Raw genomic sequence first — 19309 nt, forward strand, 5'->3', positions numbered from 1 at the left:
ACCCATAAAAAATAAACATTGTGGAATATGGGCCCAAAAGGATAAGGATGAGAGTAGGCATGAGGATAAAATAAAACAGGAAGTGTTTTATTATAGTGTACCCTGACCTGAGGGACAATATCAAATCCCCTATCCCTGAAACCCAGCCGTATAAGAGGGAAGGTGGGGGGTGTGCTGCTGCCCCAGGAAATGTACTGTACGCAGCACTGACTCAGCAGTCCAGGGCTGGGAGCGTCCAAGCAGCTGTGACAAGCCCAAGAGCCGGTGACCATTGTTAATTATGGCAGACAATTAGCAAAAGTGTCACTTGCCCAAACCTGGAATTCACACCAAGTGTGCGGGGGCTGCAGAGGCAGTGGCTGTAGAGAGCCAGAGAGCTGGTCTGGGTGGCAGGGCCTACCGTCTGGACAGGGGCCATGAGTGAAGGGTTTGCAGAGAGGTGGGACAGGAGCAGAGTCCAAGGGCAGGGGCATGACAGGTTAGCAAAGCCACCACTTCTGTGCCCTGAAGTGAGTGAGAGAAACCACAAAGTGAACACTGAAGGCCCCAGGACACCCTGCAGTAGAGATCCGAGGTACAGGAAAGGAAAGCACCCCTTGGCCTATTGTTGCAGATCACTGGCCACTGATAGGAGGGAGGGAGGGACTAATGGAGTGAAGCAGTGAGGCAGGTACACGGGACAATGACCTGCTCACTGACACCCAGATGAGGGGAAACAGACGGAGACAATGACTCAGGGGACTGCATTGCAAAGAAACCATAAGTGGGGCCGGAAGACATCCTGTGACTGTTTGATCCTTAAGACAACTGCAGGCCAGCAGATAGACACAGCAGCCAGCCACTGGGAAGGCTGCACTCCCTGAGAGCCCACTTCTTTTTTTTTTTTTTTCTGAGCCCACTTCCAATGGGCCATGGAGATGGTGGACCTCTCAGGGGCCAGAGGTGGGCTGACTAGTTCTTCAGCCAACAGAGGAAGGGGAGCCAGATGTGCCAACAAATGGAGCCCCCGGTACCCTGGGCAGCCTTCATGGTTCCTCCCCAGCCAACCCAAAGATGGCCACAGCTGGCTGGGGTCTGCCATGCGTGTCCCTCATTTCCCTTTGCAAACAGGCAGTCCTGTTTCAGCTCTACTGTCTGATGCTGGGTGGGATGGGTTAACATGAGGAAAATGGTTCGTCTTGTGGTTCGAACACAGGCCTCCCAGGCTCTATGGGGAGTGCTGCCTGTCACCCAGGGGCTGTGGATGGTGAGGATTCTGGGACTGGATGGGACTTCCAGGAGCTCAGTGGGGCTGATGGTGATAGTGACAACCAGGTCTCCCAGCCCTGATGTTACCCCCTTTCTGGCTGGCAGCCCAGACATGGCAGCCCCATGGCCCCCTCACAGCCACGCCTGGCCATGCTACCTCGCCCTTGGCTGTGCAATTGAACGGAATGATGTGTCCAACTTCTCTGCTGTTGTCTGGGAGGAAATCCTGGCTCTGGATTTTTGCTCTTCTCGCCCCTTCGGGTGGCAAGAATGGCACCCACTAGAGTGGCCTGGACAGCTGGAGCTGCCACGAACCCGGGTCCCTGCATAGCTATGAGGAACAAGACTGCTGGTCTGGAATGCTCTCTACTTTAGGGTCTGCTAAGTTATTACAGTGGTATGGTTTCCCCTGACGTGCATTTAATATTAAGTTTACAGACTGGCCCAAAGCAGAAGAAAACACAGATTAAAACAGAGAATGTGTCAGGAGGGAACACAGTGAAACTGTTTCCCATTTTCTCCCTATGCTTTAATTTCCACGGCTGCTATTATGATAATGTCAGTTATATAACAGTTTAAAAAAGGCAGGGCAAAAGAACACGTGTGTCTGCCCTCACGCCTTCTCTCACACAGATGCAGGAGAGTCAGAGCACAGCTAGGGAGGAGGAAGTGGGTCAGTCTGAACATTAAAAACAGAAAAGAGAACTTCAGAACAAGAAAGAAGTTTGGAGAAGGACAGAGGATGATCCCAGGGACTGCCGTAGCTTCTGGGCAAGGAAGCTCTGCCACCTCAGATGCTACTTTCAAGCTGTGGAATGATCCCTTGGAGATGACAGGAGAGGCGACCTGCCAGCTGCGAGGCTGGAGACCCAGCTAGATGAACGTCACGGCAAAGCCTGAGAAGGCAATACTAACTTCTAGGGCGCCTTATTCCGCTTCTCCATCTCCTTGGGGCAGACACATGATAGAGACAGCGAAGGGAAAGACAGGCCAGGTTCAACTTTGGATTCAGAAGACATTGTTCCATTTTCAGGCCTATGTATTAGCTGTGCCAGTCCGGGCACTTGACACAGTCACTGGGTTTGACCCTGTCCTTAGGCCCCCCACCCTGTTACAAACTTTTCTTGGGGACCACTGGGAGGCTCAAATAACCTAAGAGCAGGAAGGTGCGACAGGGCCTAGGGACCAGACCTCGCAGAGGTGTCCTCCTCTCTCCTGCAGAAAGAATGGGGATGGACGTAAAGGCAGTATGCAACAAGCAGCAGAAAGCCAGCCTGCGGTATGGACACGCAGCCCACTCCCACCTGAACTTTGTGGAACATCTGTAAATTAATGGCTTTGACTTCTTCCAGCTGCTGGCGGAGGGCAACCAGGGTGTCCTGTTTCTCGTGGGTGTCCTTTTCTAGCAGCTTCATGGCAATTTCCATTTCTGTCTTCATTCCAATCTGTAACTCCAGTTCTTTTTCCAGTTCCTTCAGAGCATATTAATAAGGCAAGTGTTATTGAAGTAGACAGAGAGATATGTTTTTCTAAGGTGTCTCTTGGGCAAGGCCAGAAATACAAACCCCAAGTCAGAAGAGGTTAGGGAGATCTAGGAGAGTCTGTCTGGAACAGAACTGGATTAAATTTTTCTCTTTTTCTCATTTTATAGTGACTGGCTCTGTAGCAGTCAATAGAAAGCTGGCAGGGACACCTGGGTGGATTAGTGGTTGAGCATTCGCCTTTGGCTCAGGTCGTGATCCCGGGATCAAGTCCCACACTGGGCTCCCTGCATGGAGCCTGCTTCTCCCTCTGCCTGTGTCTCTGCCTCTCTCTCTCTGTCTGTCTCTCATGAATAAATAAAATCTTACAAAAAAAAAAAAAAAAAAAAGAGGCAAGCTGGCAGGTGGCACTCTGAGCCTCGAGTTCTACCAACAATGTTCTTTAAACCTGAAGACCAGGATGCACAGTCTCAGAGAATGTCTGCCCAACAATGCAACGCTGCAATGTTGGAGTTTTGGGACTGTGTTGCTAGATTATGGCAATAAGGGTGTGACCATGTTGAACCAGCTCTGTCCTGGGTAATTCAGGACATAGGTCTCCACATTCGTGCAACGAAGCAAAGAAACAAAGCATATCTAAGAGCTGGGTCTAATAAAAAACACTGGCTGGGGCGTCTAGCTAGATCAAGGCGCCTGTGAGTCTTGATCTCTGGGTTGTGAGTTCAAGCCCCACGATGCGCGTGGAACCTACTTGTAAGAACACAAAAAAACAAAACACTGGTCACTGGCATATAGATTGAGTGGAAAGAAACAGACCAGAGGCTGTGACTGAGGGAGGTGTACTGGCAAAGCAATCACGATTCTGATCTCACGATGATCCCTGACAAAGGCTGATAAAATTGGCAAAAATGCAGAACTTCGTGGTAAACTAAGTAAGCCCTTAAAAATATTTTATTTTTAAAGATTTTATCTATTTGAGAGAGAAAGAGTGGGTGAGAGTACAAGTGGCAGAGAGGAAGAAGCAGTCTGCCCATCGAGCAGGGAGCCTGATGTAGGGCTCTATCCCAGGACTCCAGGATCATGACCTGAGCCTAAGGCAGACACTTTTTTTTTTTTTTTAATTTTTTTTATTGGTGTTCAATTTACTAACATACAGAATAACCCCCAGTGCCCGTCACCCATTCACTCCCACCCCCCACCCTCCTCCCCTTCCAACACCCCTAGTTCGTTTCCCAGAGTTAGCAGTCTTTACGTTCTGTCTCCCTTTCTGATATTTCCCACACATTTCTTCCCCCTTCCCTTATATTCCCTTTCACTATTATTTATATTCCCCAAATGAATGAGAACATATAATGTTTGTCCTTCTCCGACTGGCTTACTTCACTCAGCATAATACCCTCCAGTTCCATCCACGTTGAAGCAAATGGTGGGTATTTGTCGTTTCTAATGGCTGAGGAATATTCCATTGTATACATAAACCACATCTTCTTTATCCATTCATCTTTCGTTGGACACCGAGGTTCCTTCCACAGTTTGGCTATCGTGGCCATTGCTGCTATAAACATCGGGGTGCAGGTGTCCCGGCGTTTCACTGCATCTGTATCTTTGGGGTAAATCCCCAGCAGTGCAATTGCTGGATCGTAGGGCAGGTATATTTTTAACTGTTTGAGGAACCTCCACACAGTTTTCCAGAGTGGCTGCACCAGTTCACATTCCCACCAACAGTGTATGAGGGTTCCCTTTTCTCCACATCTAAGGCAGACACTTAACTGAGTGAGCCATCCAGGTGCCCCACTCCCAAATTTTTTTTAAAGGGACGATCTGATTCTCCGTAAATATATTTTTTCACCCTTGAAAAAATTTATATAAAAGATTCATTTGTTTTTAAAAAGCAGATCTAGGGATGCCTGGGTGGCTCAGTAGTTGAGTGTCTGCCTTCAGCCCAGGGCGTGATCTTGGAGTCCTGGGTTAGAGTCCCACATCTGGCTCTCTGCATGAAGCCTGCTTCTCTCTCTGCCTGTCTCTGCCTCTCTCTCTCTCTCTCATGAATAAATAAATAAAATCTTAAAAAAAAAAAAAAAAAAAAGCAGATCTAAGCAGGTGTGTGAAAAGTACCGACAAAGAACCTGGCGGGCTTCCTGGGGAATTCCTTCTAAAGATGCTCAGTCCTGTACACTCACCAAACGGACTTTCTTCTCCTCTTTCAGCTGCTTCCATACGTCACTATACATTTCATCCAGACCTTGCCGAGTTTGCTTGTAGGTCTCCAGCTCAACTTTTGTATCTTGCTTTGTTATCTGTATCAAAAAGAATGCCAAGAGGAATGGTTTGCTTATGGAAGTGAGCTAATTACAAAGAATTTAACTTTTTTTAAAAGATTTCATTTATGGGATGCCTGGGTGGCTCAGTGGTTGAGCACCTGCCTTTGGCTCAGGGCATGATCCCAGAGTCTTGGGATCGAGTCCCACATCGGGCTCCCTGCAAGGAGCCTGCTTCTCCCTCTGCCTATGTCTCTGCCTCTTTTTCTATTTGGTCTCTCATGAATAAATAAAATCTTAAACAAAAAAAGGAACAGTTTCTTTTAAAAAAATAAAGATTTCATTTATTTGAGAGAGAAAGAGAGAAAGTATGCGCACAAGTGGGGGAGAGGCACAGAGGGAGAAGCAGGCTCCCTACCAAGCAGTGAGCCCAATGCAGGACTTGATCCCAGGATCCCAGGACTGGGACCACCCAGGTGTCCTAACTACAAAATATTTTAAAATACACCCTAAGGATGTCTGATTGGCTCAGTCGGTAAAGTTTGTGACCCTTCATCTCAGGGTCATGAGTTCAAAGCCCTAGGTTGGGCATAGAGCCTATTTTTTTTATATATATATATATTTTTTAAATTTTTATTTATTTATGATAGCCACAGAGAGAGAGAGAGAGAGGCAGAGACACAGGCAGAGGGAGAAGCAGGCTCCATGCACCGGGAGCCCGACGTGGGATTCGATCCTGGGTCTCCAGGATCGTGCCCTGGGCCAAAGGCAGGCGCCAAACCGCTGCGCCACCCGGGGATCCCGCATAGAGCCTATTTAAAAGAAAAAAGGAACATTAAAAAATATGCCACAATTTTTAAAGATGTAGGATAATTTCTACTCTTTAAAAAAAGATTTTATTTATTCACGAGAGACACACAGAGAGAGGCAGACACAGGCAGAGGGAAAAGCAGGCTTCCTGCGGGCAGCCTGGTGTGGGACTCACACCCAGGACCCCGAGATCATGACCTGAGCCTACTAAGGCAGATGCTCAACCACTGAGCCACCCAGGTGCCCCTGTTTTTTAAGCATAATAGAGAAAGGCTAAAGGCTATTTCAAAAATATCTTTGGGGCAGCCCCGGTGGCTCAGCGGTTTAGTGTCACCTTCAGCCCAGGGTGTGATCCTGGAGACCCACCTCAGGCTCCCTGCATGAAGCCTGCTTCTCCCTCTGCCTGTGTCTCTGCCTCTCTCTCTCTGTCTCTCATGAATAAATAAATAAAATCTTTAAAAAAAAAAAAATTTGAACTCGAAGGATAAAAGCAAGCCAATAGACTTTTGAATAGTTAGGTTTGGAAAATAATTTATATTTAATTTTCTTTAAAGCAGAGTAGTACTTAGTGGGGAAAGGCCTCCATTCAGTGCATCATTCAGCATGGATTTTCACTTATCCGGCATGATCTTTAGCACTGGGTGGATTTCTCTAACAGAGGGAGGCACAAAGAGCTATGTGAGTAGGGGCAGGGGGCCCCGGCCTACAGATGGGCACCAGGGGTGGCATCACAGAGGGCCAGCCTGTGAGCAGAGGTTTCAAGTGCAAAGGCCCAGAGGTGAGGGAGTGGTGGTCCAGGTGGCCTGCAGGTGGGGTGAGAGGGCAAAGACGCCCCAAACAAGGACGCCCTAGTGAGGCCAGCATCTCACCTCCACGCTCTTCTCACTTCTTTCACGAATTAACTCATTTTGTTCTCTTAATTGTTGCTGCTCTTCTTGAAGTGAACAAATCCGGTCTGTTGCAGCTGAAAGCTGATAAAGAAAGATTTTATGTTCCTTAACATCAAAATTCATCTTACTGTTCAAATTAAAAGCTGATGTTTGGCATCTTCACAACTGGCGATGGATTTCTGCATTATTTGCTATTTTGTTTTTTATTTTATTTTGAATAGGAAATACATTCACATTAAAAAAAAAATGAGAGCAAACTAGTTAACATGGGCAAAATGTATGGACACAATGATAGGCACTTGCATGTCCAATACTGGAGAGACTGTTTAATTAATGACAGTAGGAGCATCAAACAGACATGTAGTGAGTAAAATGTTTGCAAAGGATTCAAATGACTTGAGAACATACTCAGGGCATAATATCAACAGAGGTAAAAAAGTGGGTCATATAGAATGTTCTCACTTCTTCTTTTTTTTTTTTTTTTAATGTTCTCACTTCTAATTAAAAAATCACCCTATGTTAAAAATGCTTAGGAGAAGCTGGGGATTATATAAACGCCAATGACGACAGCAGCTCTTGCTTAGCAGAGGGATTATGGGCTTTTTTTCCCCCCGGAGTCTTCATTCTTTTCAGTTTTCCTAGCTGATAAGCAAAGAGATATTTTATCAGTAAAGGGAGAGTAAAAACCTTCTGGAGGGAGGAATCACAACCAAACCATTGAGGACGGGCGCTCGAAAGTCCTCTTCCTGTCCCCAAAGGAGTCACTCTATTTTCTGGCAAAGTGTGTACAAACAGGATGCCTTACAGACCCGCAAAGGGGGAGGCTCTCAGGAGAGGCGGCCAGAGATGTGTGACCACACCTGCCTGCCTCTCCTTCTCCAGCTTCTACACACAGCCTGGAGAGAGGGGCAGGCTGGGGAAGGGGCAAGAAGATGAGAACTTGGCCTGTGCTCCTGGCATCACTCAGGGAGAGAGGCCCTGGAGCCCTGAACTCCTTGCTCCTCTTTGTCACCAGCATCTAAGTCCAAGCAGACTCAGGACCCATAACTGGGGTCTTTCAACACAAACTATTGTGCTCAAGTAAGAAACCTGAAGGCTTTAGGAGTTGCTAGCTGCCACAAGGGAAGAGGCAGGCGAAAGCCATATGCTAACTCCTGTTCCGCTCCCTGAAGACTGAGAGAACACACCCTGGAGAGAGGGACGTTTCTCTAAAGCATGTTTTCTCTTCCAACTGTTGGCCTTTGAAGAAAAAAATAACCTGGTTGTCTAGTTTCTAAAGCTAAATGAGACCTTCCTTGAAAGTATGCCACCTCACCAGGGAGAACAAAGAATCAATGTTTGTTCTAAAATCAACTAACTAATGTCTGCACACGCCAAGTGTTGTATTAGGCACATTTATATAACACAGTGTTAACTTTTACAAGGACATTGGAAGGTATGGGTTATCATCAGATCTGGAGATGAGAACCTTGAGGCCCAAAGACCTGCCTACCTAAACTGAGGCCCAGAGGCCCACCCACCCAAAGGAATCTCAGGGCCTCTGATTCTAAGTGTGGTGAAGCTGCTCCCGTGAAGTTCATCTGTGAATGCTTTCTCCTCACACAAATCTGAGCTCCTCTCATTAAAGCTCTTCAGGCCTGGCCCCGGGGGGAGAGCAGTCAGTTCAGAGTAAGCCTTCAGCTGGGCTCTCCATACAAAGACATGCTCTGTGTTTCTCCTTTGGCCATAACCTGCTTCCACACTGAGGTGGGGGGTCACATCCTGGCCCCTGTCACAGCCCTCTTCCTCCCCAGGGAGACCTGGTGGGGAGGCCCGAGCAGCCAGGGACCGCTACCTGTGGAAAGCCTCAGAAAGGCTGAGCAACCCCCCTCCTGCTAACAGGAGACAAGATGTGTCCACCAAGGAGACTGCCGGGCAGCGGGCAGCAAGCTTTCTTCCTGGGCCTCAGCCCTCCTTCTTCCTGTCCTTTCATTCTCTCTCTTCCTAGTGAGAAAGCAGAGAAAGACCACACTGTGGGGAGACTGGTTCCATGCTCCTGAGAGGCCGAAACACAGAAGGGGTGGGCAAGGGTGACTTTTACCTCATAACAGAGTCTGTGCCTTCTGGGCAGCAGGGGGACAGACTATATCAGAGGAAGGTGGGTAAAGAGGAAGAGAAAAGCACATTCAGCACAGAAGCTGGGCTTTCCCGAGGAGGCCTGGTCTTCCCCGGGTCCCCTGGGAGGTGCTGAAACCTAAGTCACTTAGAACTGGCTCGAGGGAAGCCCTGGACAGGGTGAAACACAGACACCCTGAGGACACAGCACTCTGAGAACCCATGACCCCCCCGCCCTGTGCCGCTCAACCCAAGCTCAGCAATTCCCACTCCGATCGGCGAGCGGCTCTAGTCCGACACCTCAGTCACACCATTGCTCTTCAGCTTGGGCCATTCTGTTCTATGAACTTCAGTAAGTTACAAACCTCTTCTTGAAGTTTTGAATTTGTCTTTTCCAAGCCATCAATCTTGCTTTGAAGATCCCCAACGGTGCAGCTAGAGAAAGCAACACATTAAGTAACTGAGCTTCTAAAGGCCATCTCCCCAGCCTGAGAATGAGGAGGACGGATTCCTAGGTCTCCTGCATGGGATGGATATAGAGCTGAGGATCTCCAACGAACCAAGAGAGGAGAATTCTAAACACATGTGTGTGTGCGCGTGTGGACACATTTACTGAAAAGCTCTCAAAGTCTTTCCCCTGAAATATGCTATCCAGGGATGCCTGGGTGGCTCAGGTGGTTAAGTCTCTGCCTTCAGCTTAGGTCATGATCTCAGGGTCTTGGGATCGAGCCCACATCAGGCTCCCCCCACAGTGGGGAGTCTGCTTCTTCCTCTCACTCTGCCCCTCCCCCCACAAAATTAATTATAAATTAATTTTTATTAATTTATAAATTAAATAAATTTAATTTATTCATTAAATAAATAAATCTTTAAAAAATGCTACCCATTTCATTTTTAGCCAACTAGAAAGAAAATAGTTTTTCCCCTCCTAACACAATAGATGGGAACAAAAAATGTGCTGGCAGTCACATATCTAAATCAATATCCATAACAAGACATTGGTACTCTGGGGTTGTAGGATTGAAGGTGGTTTTTAAATCTTTTTATACTTTGCCTCATTTTTCAAATATTCTTTAAGCCATCTGTACTATTTTCCTACTCAAAAACATGTCAAACAAATGTAATCTCATAATAAAAGTAATGGCAACAATAATGAGCAGAACTTACTTTTTGGATGACGTGCCAGGCCCTGTTTGTTCTAACCACTTCAAATGCATCAATTCATGTGACCCTCCCCATGATTCCAATTCTGTGAGTAAATCTTATTGCTGCCTATTTCACAGATAAGGAAACACGAATTTACAGTGGAAAACTCACTCATGTCCATATCTCTCTGTCTGGAGGGGCACAAGAATGTGAACCCAGGTGGTCTGACTCCAGAGCCTATACTTTTAGGTAAAAGGGCTCTACTGCCCCAAACTGGTGCCTTTTGCCAGGGGGGTGTGTAAAGAAAGAAACCTGGTAAGGCTAGTGAATCAAGGTTCAAGCATTGGGGCGGGGGAAATTAAAACACAATGACACAAAATGAAAGAGGAACACAAACAAAAGATATGGAGGGAATAACAAGGTTTTTGTTTTTGTTTTTTTTTAAAGTAGATGCCACACCCAGTGTGGAGCCCAACCTGGGGCTTGAACTCATGATCCTGAGATCAAGACCTCTGAGTCGAGATCAAGAGTTCGCTGCTGAGGGCAGCCCGTGTGGCTTGGCAGTTTGGCGCCGCCTTCAGCCCAGGGTGTGATTCTGGAGACCCGGGATCGAGTCCCATGTTGGGCTCCCTGCATGGAGCTGCTTCTCCCTCTGCCTGTGTCTCTGCCTCTCTCTCTCTCTATCTTTTATGAAGAAACAAATAAAATCTTAAAAAAAAAAAAAAAAAAAGAGTTGGCTGCTTAACTAAGCCACCTGGGCACCCTGATAATTACCAGTTTTAAAAATATACAATTTCAGTTCTATTTCAACTATATAACTTAGAAAATGTCACTAAAATTTATATTTTTCTTAGAAAAATCAAAAAAGACCTATCTTCAGGAGAAAGAGACCTCGATAAACAAACAACTTAGGAAAAACTGAAAACCTGGCAAAGTACTGCCTCAATAAATGTTTTGCATTTCATGTTTTCTGTTAAAAAAAAGTAAATTTTGTTTTTAAAAGTTATCTTTATGCCCAACATGGGGCTCAAACTCATGTTCCTGAGATCAAGAGTCACCTGCTTCCCCTGACTGAGCTGGCTGGGCACCCCCATCTTCATATTTTCAAGGAGCAAATAATGCCCACAAACCAGAAGCTCTTCCTAATTCATTCTGTGAAGCTGCATAACTCTGACACCATGCCAGAGGGGAAAAACTACAGAACAGTTAGGTCAGTTTACATATTAAAAAAAATGGGGATCCCTGGGTGGCGCAGCGGTTTAGCGCCTGCCTTTGGCCCAGGGCGCGATCCTGGAGACCCAGGATCAAGTCCCACGTCAGGCTCCCGGTGCATGGAGCCTGCTTCTCCCTCTGCCTGTGTCTCTGCCTCTCTCTCTCTCACTGTGTGCCTATCATAAATAAATACAAATAAAAAAAAATGATTACTAAAACTACGATCAAGTAGAGTTTATGCCCATGATACAGAAATGGGTCAGTATGAAAATATCTACTAATCAGATACATCCCATCAACAAATTAAGGGATAAAAGTCATGATTACACTAATAATGCTAAGGGACCTTCGATAAAATCTGACATCTGTTCCTCAGAAAAACAATCAATGAAGGACCTATCAAGAATCTTTCACAGCAACTGCCAACATCACACCTAAGGAGCTCTTGGAGCAGCCTTCCGCAGGCATGTTCTATGGCATGCTGGCTCCTTTGGCTGTTTGGCTGGCACTTGGGGCCAGGGGAGCAGCTCCCGAGGAGCAGGGCTGATGCCCACAGCACACTCTCTGAGGGGACTCCTTGCTGAAGAAGGCAATGGGTCTCCCAAACACATTTGCCTGAGAATCTCTGCCCACTCCACCAACACTGCTGCCGGCCGCTAGTTTCATGAAACACAGCAGTGGCTTTCCAATTAAAATGAAAAATCAAGGCATAGATGTCTGCTACTTGCTCCTGAATTGTCACCAAAGGTCTATCCCGGTGGGTTTTCAGCCCTATTATCCTGCCCCAGGCACCCCAGAGGGATGTGTGTTGATTCCCAGTGGGAACAGTGCTTCCCGTGGCAGTGACTTCCAACTAGGGGGCTGAGGAGTATAGAGTACAGGTTTAGTCTGGTTGCTTTCTACACTGTCTCTACCTGCAGCAAACAAAGAACCAAAGAATTTCCAAAACTCCTTGGTCAAGAAATCATATTTCTCCAGTCTGCAACCACGAGCACAGCATAACCGTTCCTCTTAGTCTGGAGACAGAGTCTGTTATGAACATACGGCAAGTCACAAATGCTCCCTGAAATAGCACACGGGCATCGAGAATGAACTGTAACGTTGGAAGAAGGAGTGAGTCCTACCTTAAGTGACGGTTAAGTTCTTCCACATAATTTTTCTGATCAAGGACATCAGTAATCCTTTCATGCCTTTTAAAAAGAGCACAAGAAGAGAGAAATTCCTTTTACTCACGGCTAATACTTTATTACCATCCCCAACATGCCAGTCAACTTGAGGAAGTACCAGTGTCATCAAGAAACCAAGGGACAATCGGACCTCAGCAATAACATATGCCTGGTCCCCATCCAGGAGTGTATGGAGAGCAAAGCTGGGCAAGGTGCAGGTAGGGCGGGCCTAGCAGCTAGGGCCTTGGGGGATGCAGAACCATCAACAGGCCTCCTCCTGCAGACCACCCCCACCACAACCCGGCCCAGGAGAAAGCCATCTGGAACACAAGGTGCAAACACCACCACAAGGTGCAAACACCCCTGGTCAGGTGCAAATGGCCCTCCCTTGAGGTGGCAGATGAAGCAGCCTTTGTCATGTTGAATGGAAAGAGGATGGCTCCAAAGAGAACAGAGGCTTTTCAAAACATAAAGCTGACCAGTCTGGTTTTTTTTTTTTTTTTTTAAAGGCTTTATTTAACATTTTAAAGTTAGGCTCTTTTCCACTTCCAATTTCAGTATGTACACACGGGGGTTCATTCTACACAGGTGCTGAATTATTCAGCATGGTCAAATTTTTCTTTTATCTGTTCTGCCCTTCACGTAGCTCTGCAGGGTAACCCACCTTAGTAGTCTGTTGAGCCTATATGCATAGGATCACAATGACTGTATTATCTATACAGATATGTAACTGAAACATAAAAAATTTATCAGGAATTTCTTAGGTTTGTTTACAAAGATGATACACAGGTGACCCTTTAAAAATGCAGGGGTTAGGGATGCCAATCCCTGAGCCGTAGAAAGTCTGCATATAACTTTTGATTCCTCAAAAACTTAACTACTAATAGCCTACTATCGACTGGAAGCCTTACCAATTATGTAATCAATTAACAATTTTGCATGTTATGTGTATTATACCACAGCCTTATGATGAAATAAGCCAAAGAAAATGCTATTAAGAAAATCTTAAGTGGAGGGGTGCCTGGATGGTACAATCAGATACGTGGCCGACTCTTGGTTTTGTCTCAGGTCTGATCTCTGATTTTTGAGATGGAGCCCCATAGCAGGCTCCACTTTCAGCACAGAGTCAACCTGAGGTTCTTTCTCTCCCTCTCCTTCTGTCCCTCCTCTAAAATAAATAAATAAATCTTAAAAAAAAAAAGAGAAAATCATAAGGAAAACGCATTTAATAGTACTGTACTTACTGAAAAAAATCTGTGTATAAGTGAGTTTGTGCAGGTTAAACCTGTGTTGTTCAGGAGTCAACTGTATAGGGAAGCCTGGGTGGCTCAGCGGTTTAGCACCACCTTCAGCCCAGGGCGTGATCCTGGAGACCTGGGATCAAGTCCCACATTGGGCTCCCTGCATGGAGCCTGCTTCTCCCTCTGCCTGTGTTTCTGCCTCTCTCTCTCTCTCATGAATAAATAAAATCTCTTAAAAAAAAAAAAAAGAGTCAACTGTATACACTTCTCAGCATCACTCAAGGAAAGCATCACTCTTCTCACTCGATTATACATTGGGGAAATCCCTGTAAGTCTACTATACCCAGGAGGTCAAATTTGTTCTTTCTGTCTACATAATATATCACAGAATGGAATACTTTGAATGTTCCATAATTCATTCAATTATTCTCTTATTGGTTGATAATGTTTATTTCCATTTCTTTACATTAAGACTATATATGTATATATTTTTTTAATTTTTATTTTTAAGTAATCTTTTACACCAACGTGGGGCTCTAACTCACACCAGGATCAAGAGTCACATGCTCTACCGACTGAGCCAGCCAGGTGCCCCCAGAATGTATTTTTGCTTAAGGTTCAAGTGGGTGAATCCTCAAACTCAAGACACCTGAAACATTAATGGGATTCTCACTGCCAGATAAGGCATGGTGCTAGGGTACCAAGACCATGAGAATCCTTATCAGAAGACATTTAAAAGACAGGTAATAGATGCATGTGGTAAAATATTTAAATACAACCCAAGGACTTACAGGGAAACTCCCTCCCATGCCTGCTTCCCAGCCTCTTCCCCACCAGATAGCCACTGTTGACAGGTCTATATGCTAATCTAGAAAATGTCCATGAGTATGGAAGTACAACATACAAATATGGATATATATTCTTTATCATAACACAAATGATAGCATGTTATACACATAGCTTGCTTTGTTCACTTTTCTTTTTCCCCAGAATAGCTCCTTTAAAAAGAATGCTCTTGGGGTATCTGGGTGGCTCAGTTGGTTAAGTGTCTGCCTTTGGCTCAGGTCATGATCCCAGGGTCCTGGGATCGAGCCTCATGCTGGGCTCCCTGCTTATCAGGGAATTTGCTTCTCCCTCTCCCTCTGATCCTTGCTCCCACTTGTGCACTCTCTCTCAAATAAAATCTTAAAAAAAAAAAAAAAAAAAAGCAGAGGCTCTTATTAACAAACATGAGGGAGAGCTACACGTGGTATGAAGAGATATCCAAGACACACCAGGATCAAAGAACAACTCTAGGGATCCCTGGGTGGCGCAGCGGTTTGGCGCCTGCCTTTGGCCCAGGGCGCGATTCTGGAGACCCGGGATCGAATCCCACATCGGGCTCCCGGTGCATGGAGCCTGCTTCTCCCTCTGCCTGTGTCTCTGCCTCTCTCTCTCTCTGTAACTATCATAAATAATAAATAAAAATTAAAAAAAAAAAAATAAAAGATTTAAAAAAAAAAAAAAAAAAACAAAAAACAAAGAACAACTCTAAAGGCAACTTATTATGTATACATAATAGTACCACCCTATTTATATTCATTATATATTTATATATGTAAACCATAGGCAAATTATACTGCCGACAAATATATACCTGCAAGGCATTTAGAAAAGCTGTGGGAGGAGACACTAGCAGCCTCCTCTTAGGGAGGAGCCAGCCTGGGATTGACCTGGGGGGATGGGGGCAGTGTAAACGGGGACATTTCACTTGTCCAGTCTATTCAGCAAAGCTCAATCCCTTGCATATGGGAATGCTAATGTATTACCGCTGTAACTCAAAATGCCTGATGAAAATGAAAACGTCAAACAAAACAAATGTAGCGTTCTTTGCCAGAATTTCATTAAAAATGGAAAGAGCAGCAGCCTGCAGTGCAGTACTTACTCTTTGCCACCATCAAGATCCTGCACATCCTTAAGGTAGAGGGAAAAATCAATCACTCCAACCTGGTTGACATAAAATGTACAAGTTTAAATAAAAGAAATTTTCCCTGTTTTCCACAAAACTTACATCTTTAAAATTCAGGCCATTTACATTCCTGTCTCTTTTGTGCAAACATTTAGTTGAGCTATTCAGCTCAACAAAATAGCAATCAACTGAACCAAGAGAAAACCAAGAGAAAAATAACCCAAATACCTTCTAGAAGAAAAACTTATTAAAAACCAGAATTTAGGACAGCCCCGGTGGCGCAGTGGTTTGGCACCGCCTGAAGCCCGGGGCATGATCCTGGAGACCTGGGATCGAGTCCCACATCGGGCTCCCTGCATGGAGCCTGCTTCTCCCTCTGCCTGTGTCTCTGCCTCTCTCTTGGTCTGTGTTGCTCATGAATAAATAAATAAAATCTTAAAAAAAAAAACCCAAAAACAAAAACAGAATTTAAGGAGGATATTCTGAAATTTCATCCTTGTCAGGATTTATTCAACAAGGATTCAATTTAATCCTTGTCAGGATTTATTTAATTTAATTTAATGATTTAATTTAATCCTTAACAAGGATTCAATTTAATCCTTGTCAGGATTTATTCAACAATCAAGTTGCTGACAAAGATCAGCAAAGTTCTTTGGGTACAAAGTTATTTAAAAAAAAGGGCGGGGGGGATCCCTGGGTGGCTCAGCGGTTTAGCACCACCTTCAGTCCAGGGTGTGATCCTGGAGTCCCGGGATCAAGTCCCACATTGGGCTCCCTGCATGGAGCCTGCTTCTCCCTCTGCCTGTGTGTGTCTCTGCCTCTCCCTCTCAGTCTGTGTCTCTCATGAATAAATTAAAAAAAAAAAAAAGGCCTGGATTGCTAGACTAAGGGGTAAGTAACCTTAACTGACACTCTGCTCCTTCCTTCCCTATACTCTGGGTAAAATGATCCCCATCCCATTTTCCAGGAGAACTGTGCTGCTGTGGAGAATGAGGGACGACCCAAATGCTTCCCATCAGAACATCAAGGGCTCTGTCCAGAAATAAATAAAGCACTTGAGAGAGAATGAAAGTCTGGTCCACCACCACCGTCCACTCCTGTGAGAGTGAAGTCACTCCTTGAAAAATGGGAACACTGGGTCCATCACTAGAGAGCTACTTATCACTCCTGTAAAGGCTGCATCACAGAGCACAAAGAACACTGAACATTGATGTATAATGCCATAAAACCAGCTCGAGGAGAAAGTTGTAAGCCTCAGAGTGATAGGTACAGCATTAACTCTTTCTAGTAACACATTTTTAAAAAAGGATTTTTATTTTTAATTAGTTAATTTAAAAAAATATTTTACTTATTCATGAGAGACACAGAGAGAGAGAGGCAGAGACATAGGCAGAGGGAGAAGCAGGTTCCATGCAGGAAGCCCAGTGTGGGACCCCAGGATCACACCCTGAGCTGAAGGCAAACACCCAACTGCTGAGCCACCCAGGCATCACCCTAAAAAGGATTTTTAAATTTATTTTAGAGAGAGAGAGGGTGTGAGCACGCATGAGCACAGGGGGAGATGCAGAGGGAGAGGGAGAATCTCCAGCAGACTCTGTGCTGAGCACGGAGCCTAGGCGGGGCTCAATCCCCCAACCCTGAGATCATAACCTGAACCAAAACCAAGAGTCGAATATTCAACCAACAGAGCCACCCAGGCACCCCTACAGTAACACCATGTATGTTAAAGCCAGAGCCACAGCTGATGGTCTCTCCAACTTCTCTGCTATACCTCCTACCAATCTATATTCCCTACCCTTGAACCTGAGCAGCTTTATAGTGTTCGTCTTGAGTAAAAAGCAGCAGAAATGATGCTGTGGCTTCTGCTGCCACATTAATGAAGGCAACACAAGCTTCTTCCTGGCTTTCCCTAGGGGGGCATTTGCCTTTGGAGTTCTGGGCTTCCTTGGAGGAATTCTGGGCTTCCATGGAGGAATTCTGGCTACCCTGGAGCCACCACGTGAGGGGAAAGTGGAAAGTGGAGAAGACCACATGAGGACAGAGGTGCCTGAGAAGCCTCTGCTGTTCCAGTCCCACTTTTTCAGCTGGGAAGACATACAAGCAAGACACGAAGCCTTGAGGCACCTGCATGGCTTAGTGGTTGAGCATGTCCCTTTGGCTCAGGTCATGATCGCAAGGTCCTGGGATTGAGTCCTGCATCAGGCTCCCCTAGGGAGCCTACTTTTCCCTCTGCCTGTGTCTCTGCCTCTCTGTGTCTCTCATGAATAAATAAATAAAATCTTAAAAAAAAAAAACCCCGAAAAACAGGAAGCCTTCAGCCATTGCTTCCCTAGCCACCAAGCTGACAGTAATCATGGAGTTCTTCTTCATCAAGAAGGCCCAGTCAACTCCCAGCTGTGAGAGACTGTGATGGCTCCTGGTTACCTGGCTGGTACCTTCCTTACCCAGAAATAGGGGCAAGAAAGGATTTAATCTGAAATGAAATCTATGAATAAAAACGCACAGAAAAAACATAAACGTCTCTAGAAAGATTCTCCCCTCAGTTTTTATCATTATCTATGGGGGCGAGTGGGATTGATAGGGGCAGTGTGAATTCCACTTTTCACTTGATAAACTTTTTTTTTTTTTTCAACAAGCATGCATGTCTTTTGCAATAAAATTAAATAATAAAAATAAATAAAAGGCACCTGGCTGGCTCAGTTGGTGGAGCAGGCAGCTCTTGATCTTGGGGTTGGGAGTTCAAGCCCCATGTTGGATATAGAGATTACTTAAAAATAAGATCTTTAAAGAAAAACTAAATAATAAAATTTAATAAAAAAGAGATACTTTTTTTTTGAAATACATTTTTAATTGCAAAAAAATCCTCAACTACAGAAAGAAGGGGGAGTTAACACTCAAAGTAGACATTCATGATCAGAAAGCAAATAAAGCCCTTCTCCCAAAGCAGAACTGATCAATAAAAGCAAGAGTCGGTCCTTCAAATCCAACATAATAGACAAAACTCTATCAGGTTATGATCAATATTTAGCAAGGGCACAATACTGCAAATGAGAAAAGTGAGACTTTAAGCTGTAAGGGAATACTGTCATATAACTAATAGATCTGAGTGAAATAAATGACTTCTGGAAAAATATAAATGACTAAAAAACTGTCCTAAGACACAGGAAACCAACATTGACCAAGAACTAAGTAAAAAAATTAAAGTGGTCCAAGAACCAGGATCAAAAAAAGCATAAAGCTGAAGAGGTCATACCAGGAAAAAACCTTGAAAGAAAAAAATAATCTCTGCTCTAATAAACAGTTACAGAAAACAAAGAAAAGAACAATGTTATCTAGCTTATTTTACAATTATTACAATTCTGACCCATGAAGGGAAAAAGGAGTGTAAAATCTGGGCATATGCTAGAACAACAACACACAATGGCCACTTTGGGTTTATTTTAGGAATGCAGGGGTAATATCACAATAGGAAACCTATGAATGAATTCAATTATATTTATGGGTTAAAAGATATGACATTTCGGGATGCCTGGGTGGCTCAGTGGTTGAGCACCTGCCTTGGCCCAGGGTGTGATCCTGAAGACCCAGGATTGAGTCCCATGTCGGGATCCCTGCATGGAGCCTGCTTCTCCCTCTGCCTGTGTCTTTGCCTCTCTCTCTCTCTCTCTCTCTGTCACTCATGAATAAATAAAATCTTTAAAAATAAATAAATAAAAAATAAAACTAAAAACGTGGGGCACCTGGGTGGCTCAGTTGGTTAAACACCTGCCTTTGGCTCAAGTCATGACCTTGAGGCTCTGGAATTGAGGCTCCCT

General features: G+C 45.0%; 1 protein-coding gene across 5 annotated transcripts in view; it reads right to left on the bottom strand.

Annotated features, from left to right (window-relative positions):
* Nucleotides 1–19309, bottom strand: part of RUFY1 (RUN and FYVE domain containing 1) — a 64967-nt gene that overhangs the window by 23200 nt on the left and 22458 nt on the right. For all 5 annotated transcript variants that reach the window (XM_025446749.3, XM_025446753.3, XM_025446752.3 and 2 more), the window contains exons 6-11: nt 15471–15532; nt 12264–12329; nt 9147–9216; nt 6667–6768; nt 4910–5026; nt 2553–2720 (exon numbers count right to left, since the gene is read on the bottom strand). In XM_025446749.3, the coding sequence (XP_025302534.1) occupies nt 2553–2720; nt 4910–5026; nt 6667–6768; nt 9147–9216; nt 12264–12329; nt 15471–15532 (585 nt within the window). The remainder of the gene's footprint in view (nt 1–2552; nt 2721–4909; nt 5027–6666; nt 6769–9146; nt 9217–12263; nt 12330–15470; nt 15533–19309) is intronic.

The sequence above is a fragment of the Canis lupus genome, chromosome 11 (genome assembly GCF_003254725.2).
Source record: "Canis lupus dingo isolate Sandy chromosome 11, ASM325472v2, whole genome shotgun sequence".
Classification (NCBI taxonomy): domain Eukaryota; kingdom Metazoa; phylum Chordata; class Mammalia; order Carnivora; family Canidae; genus Canis; species Canis lupus.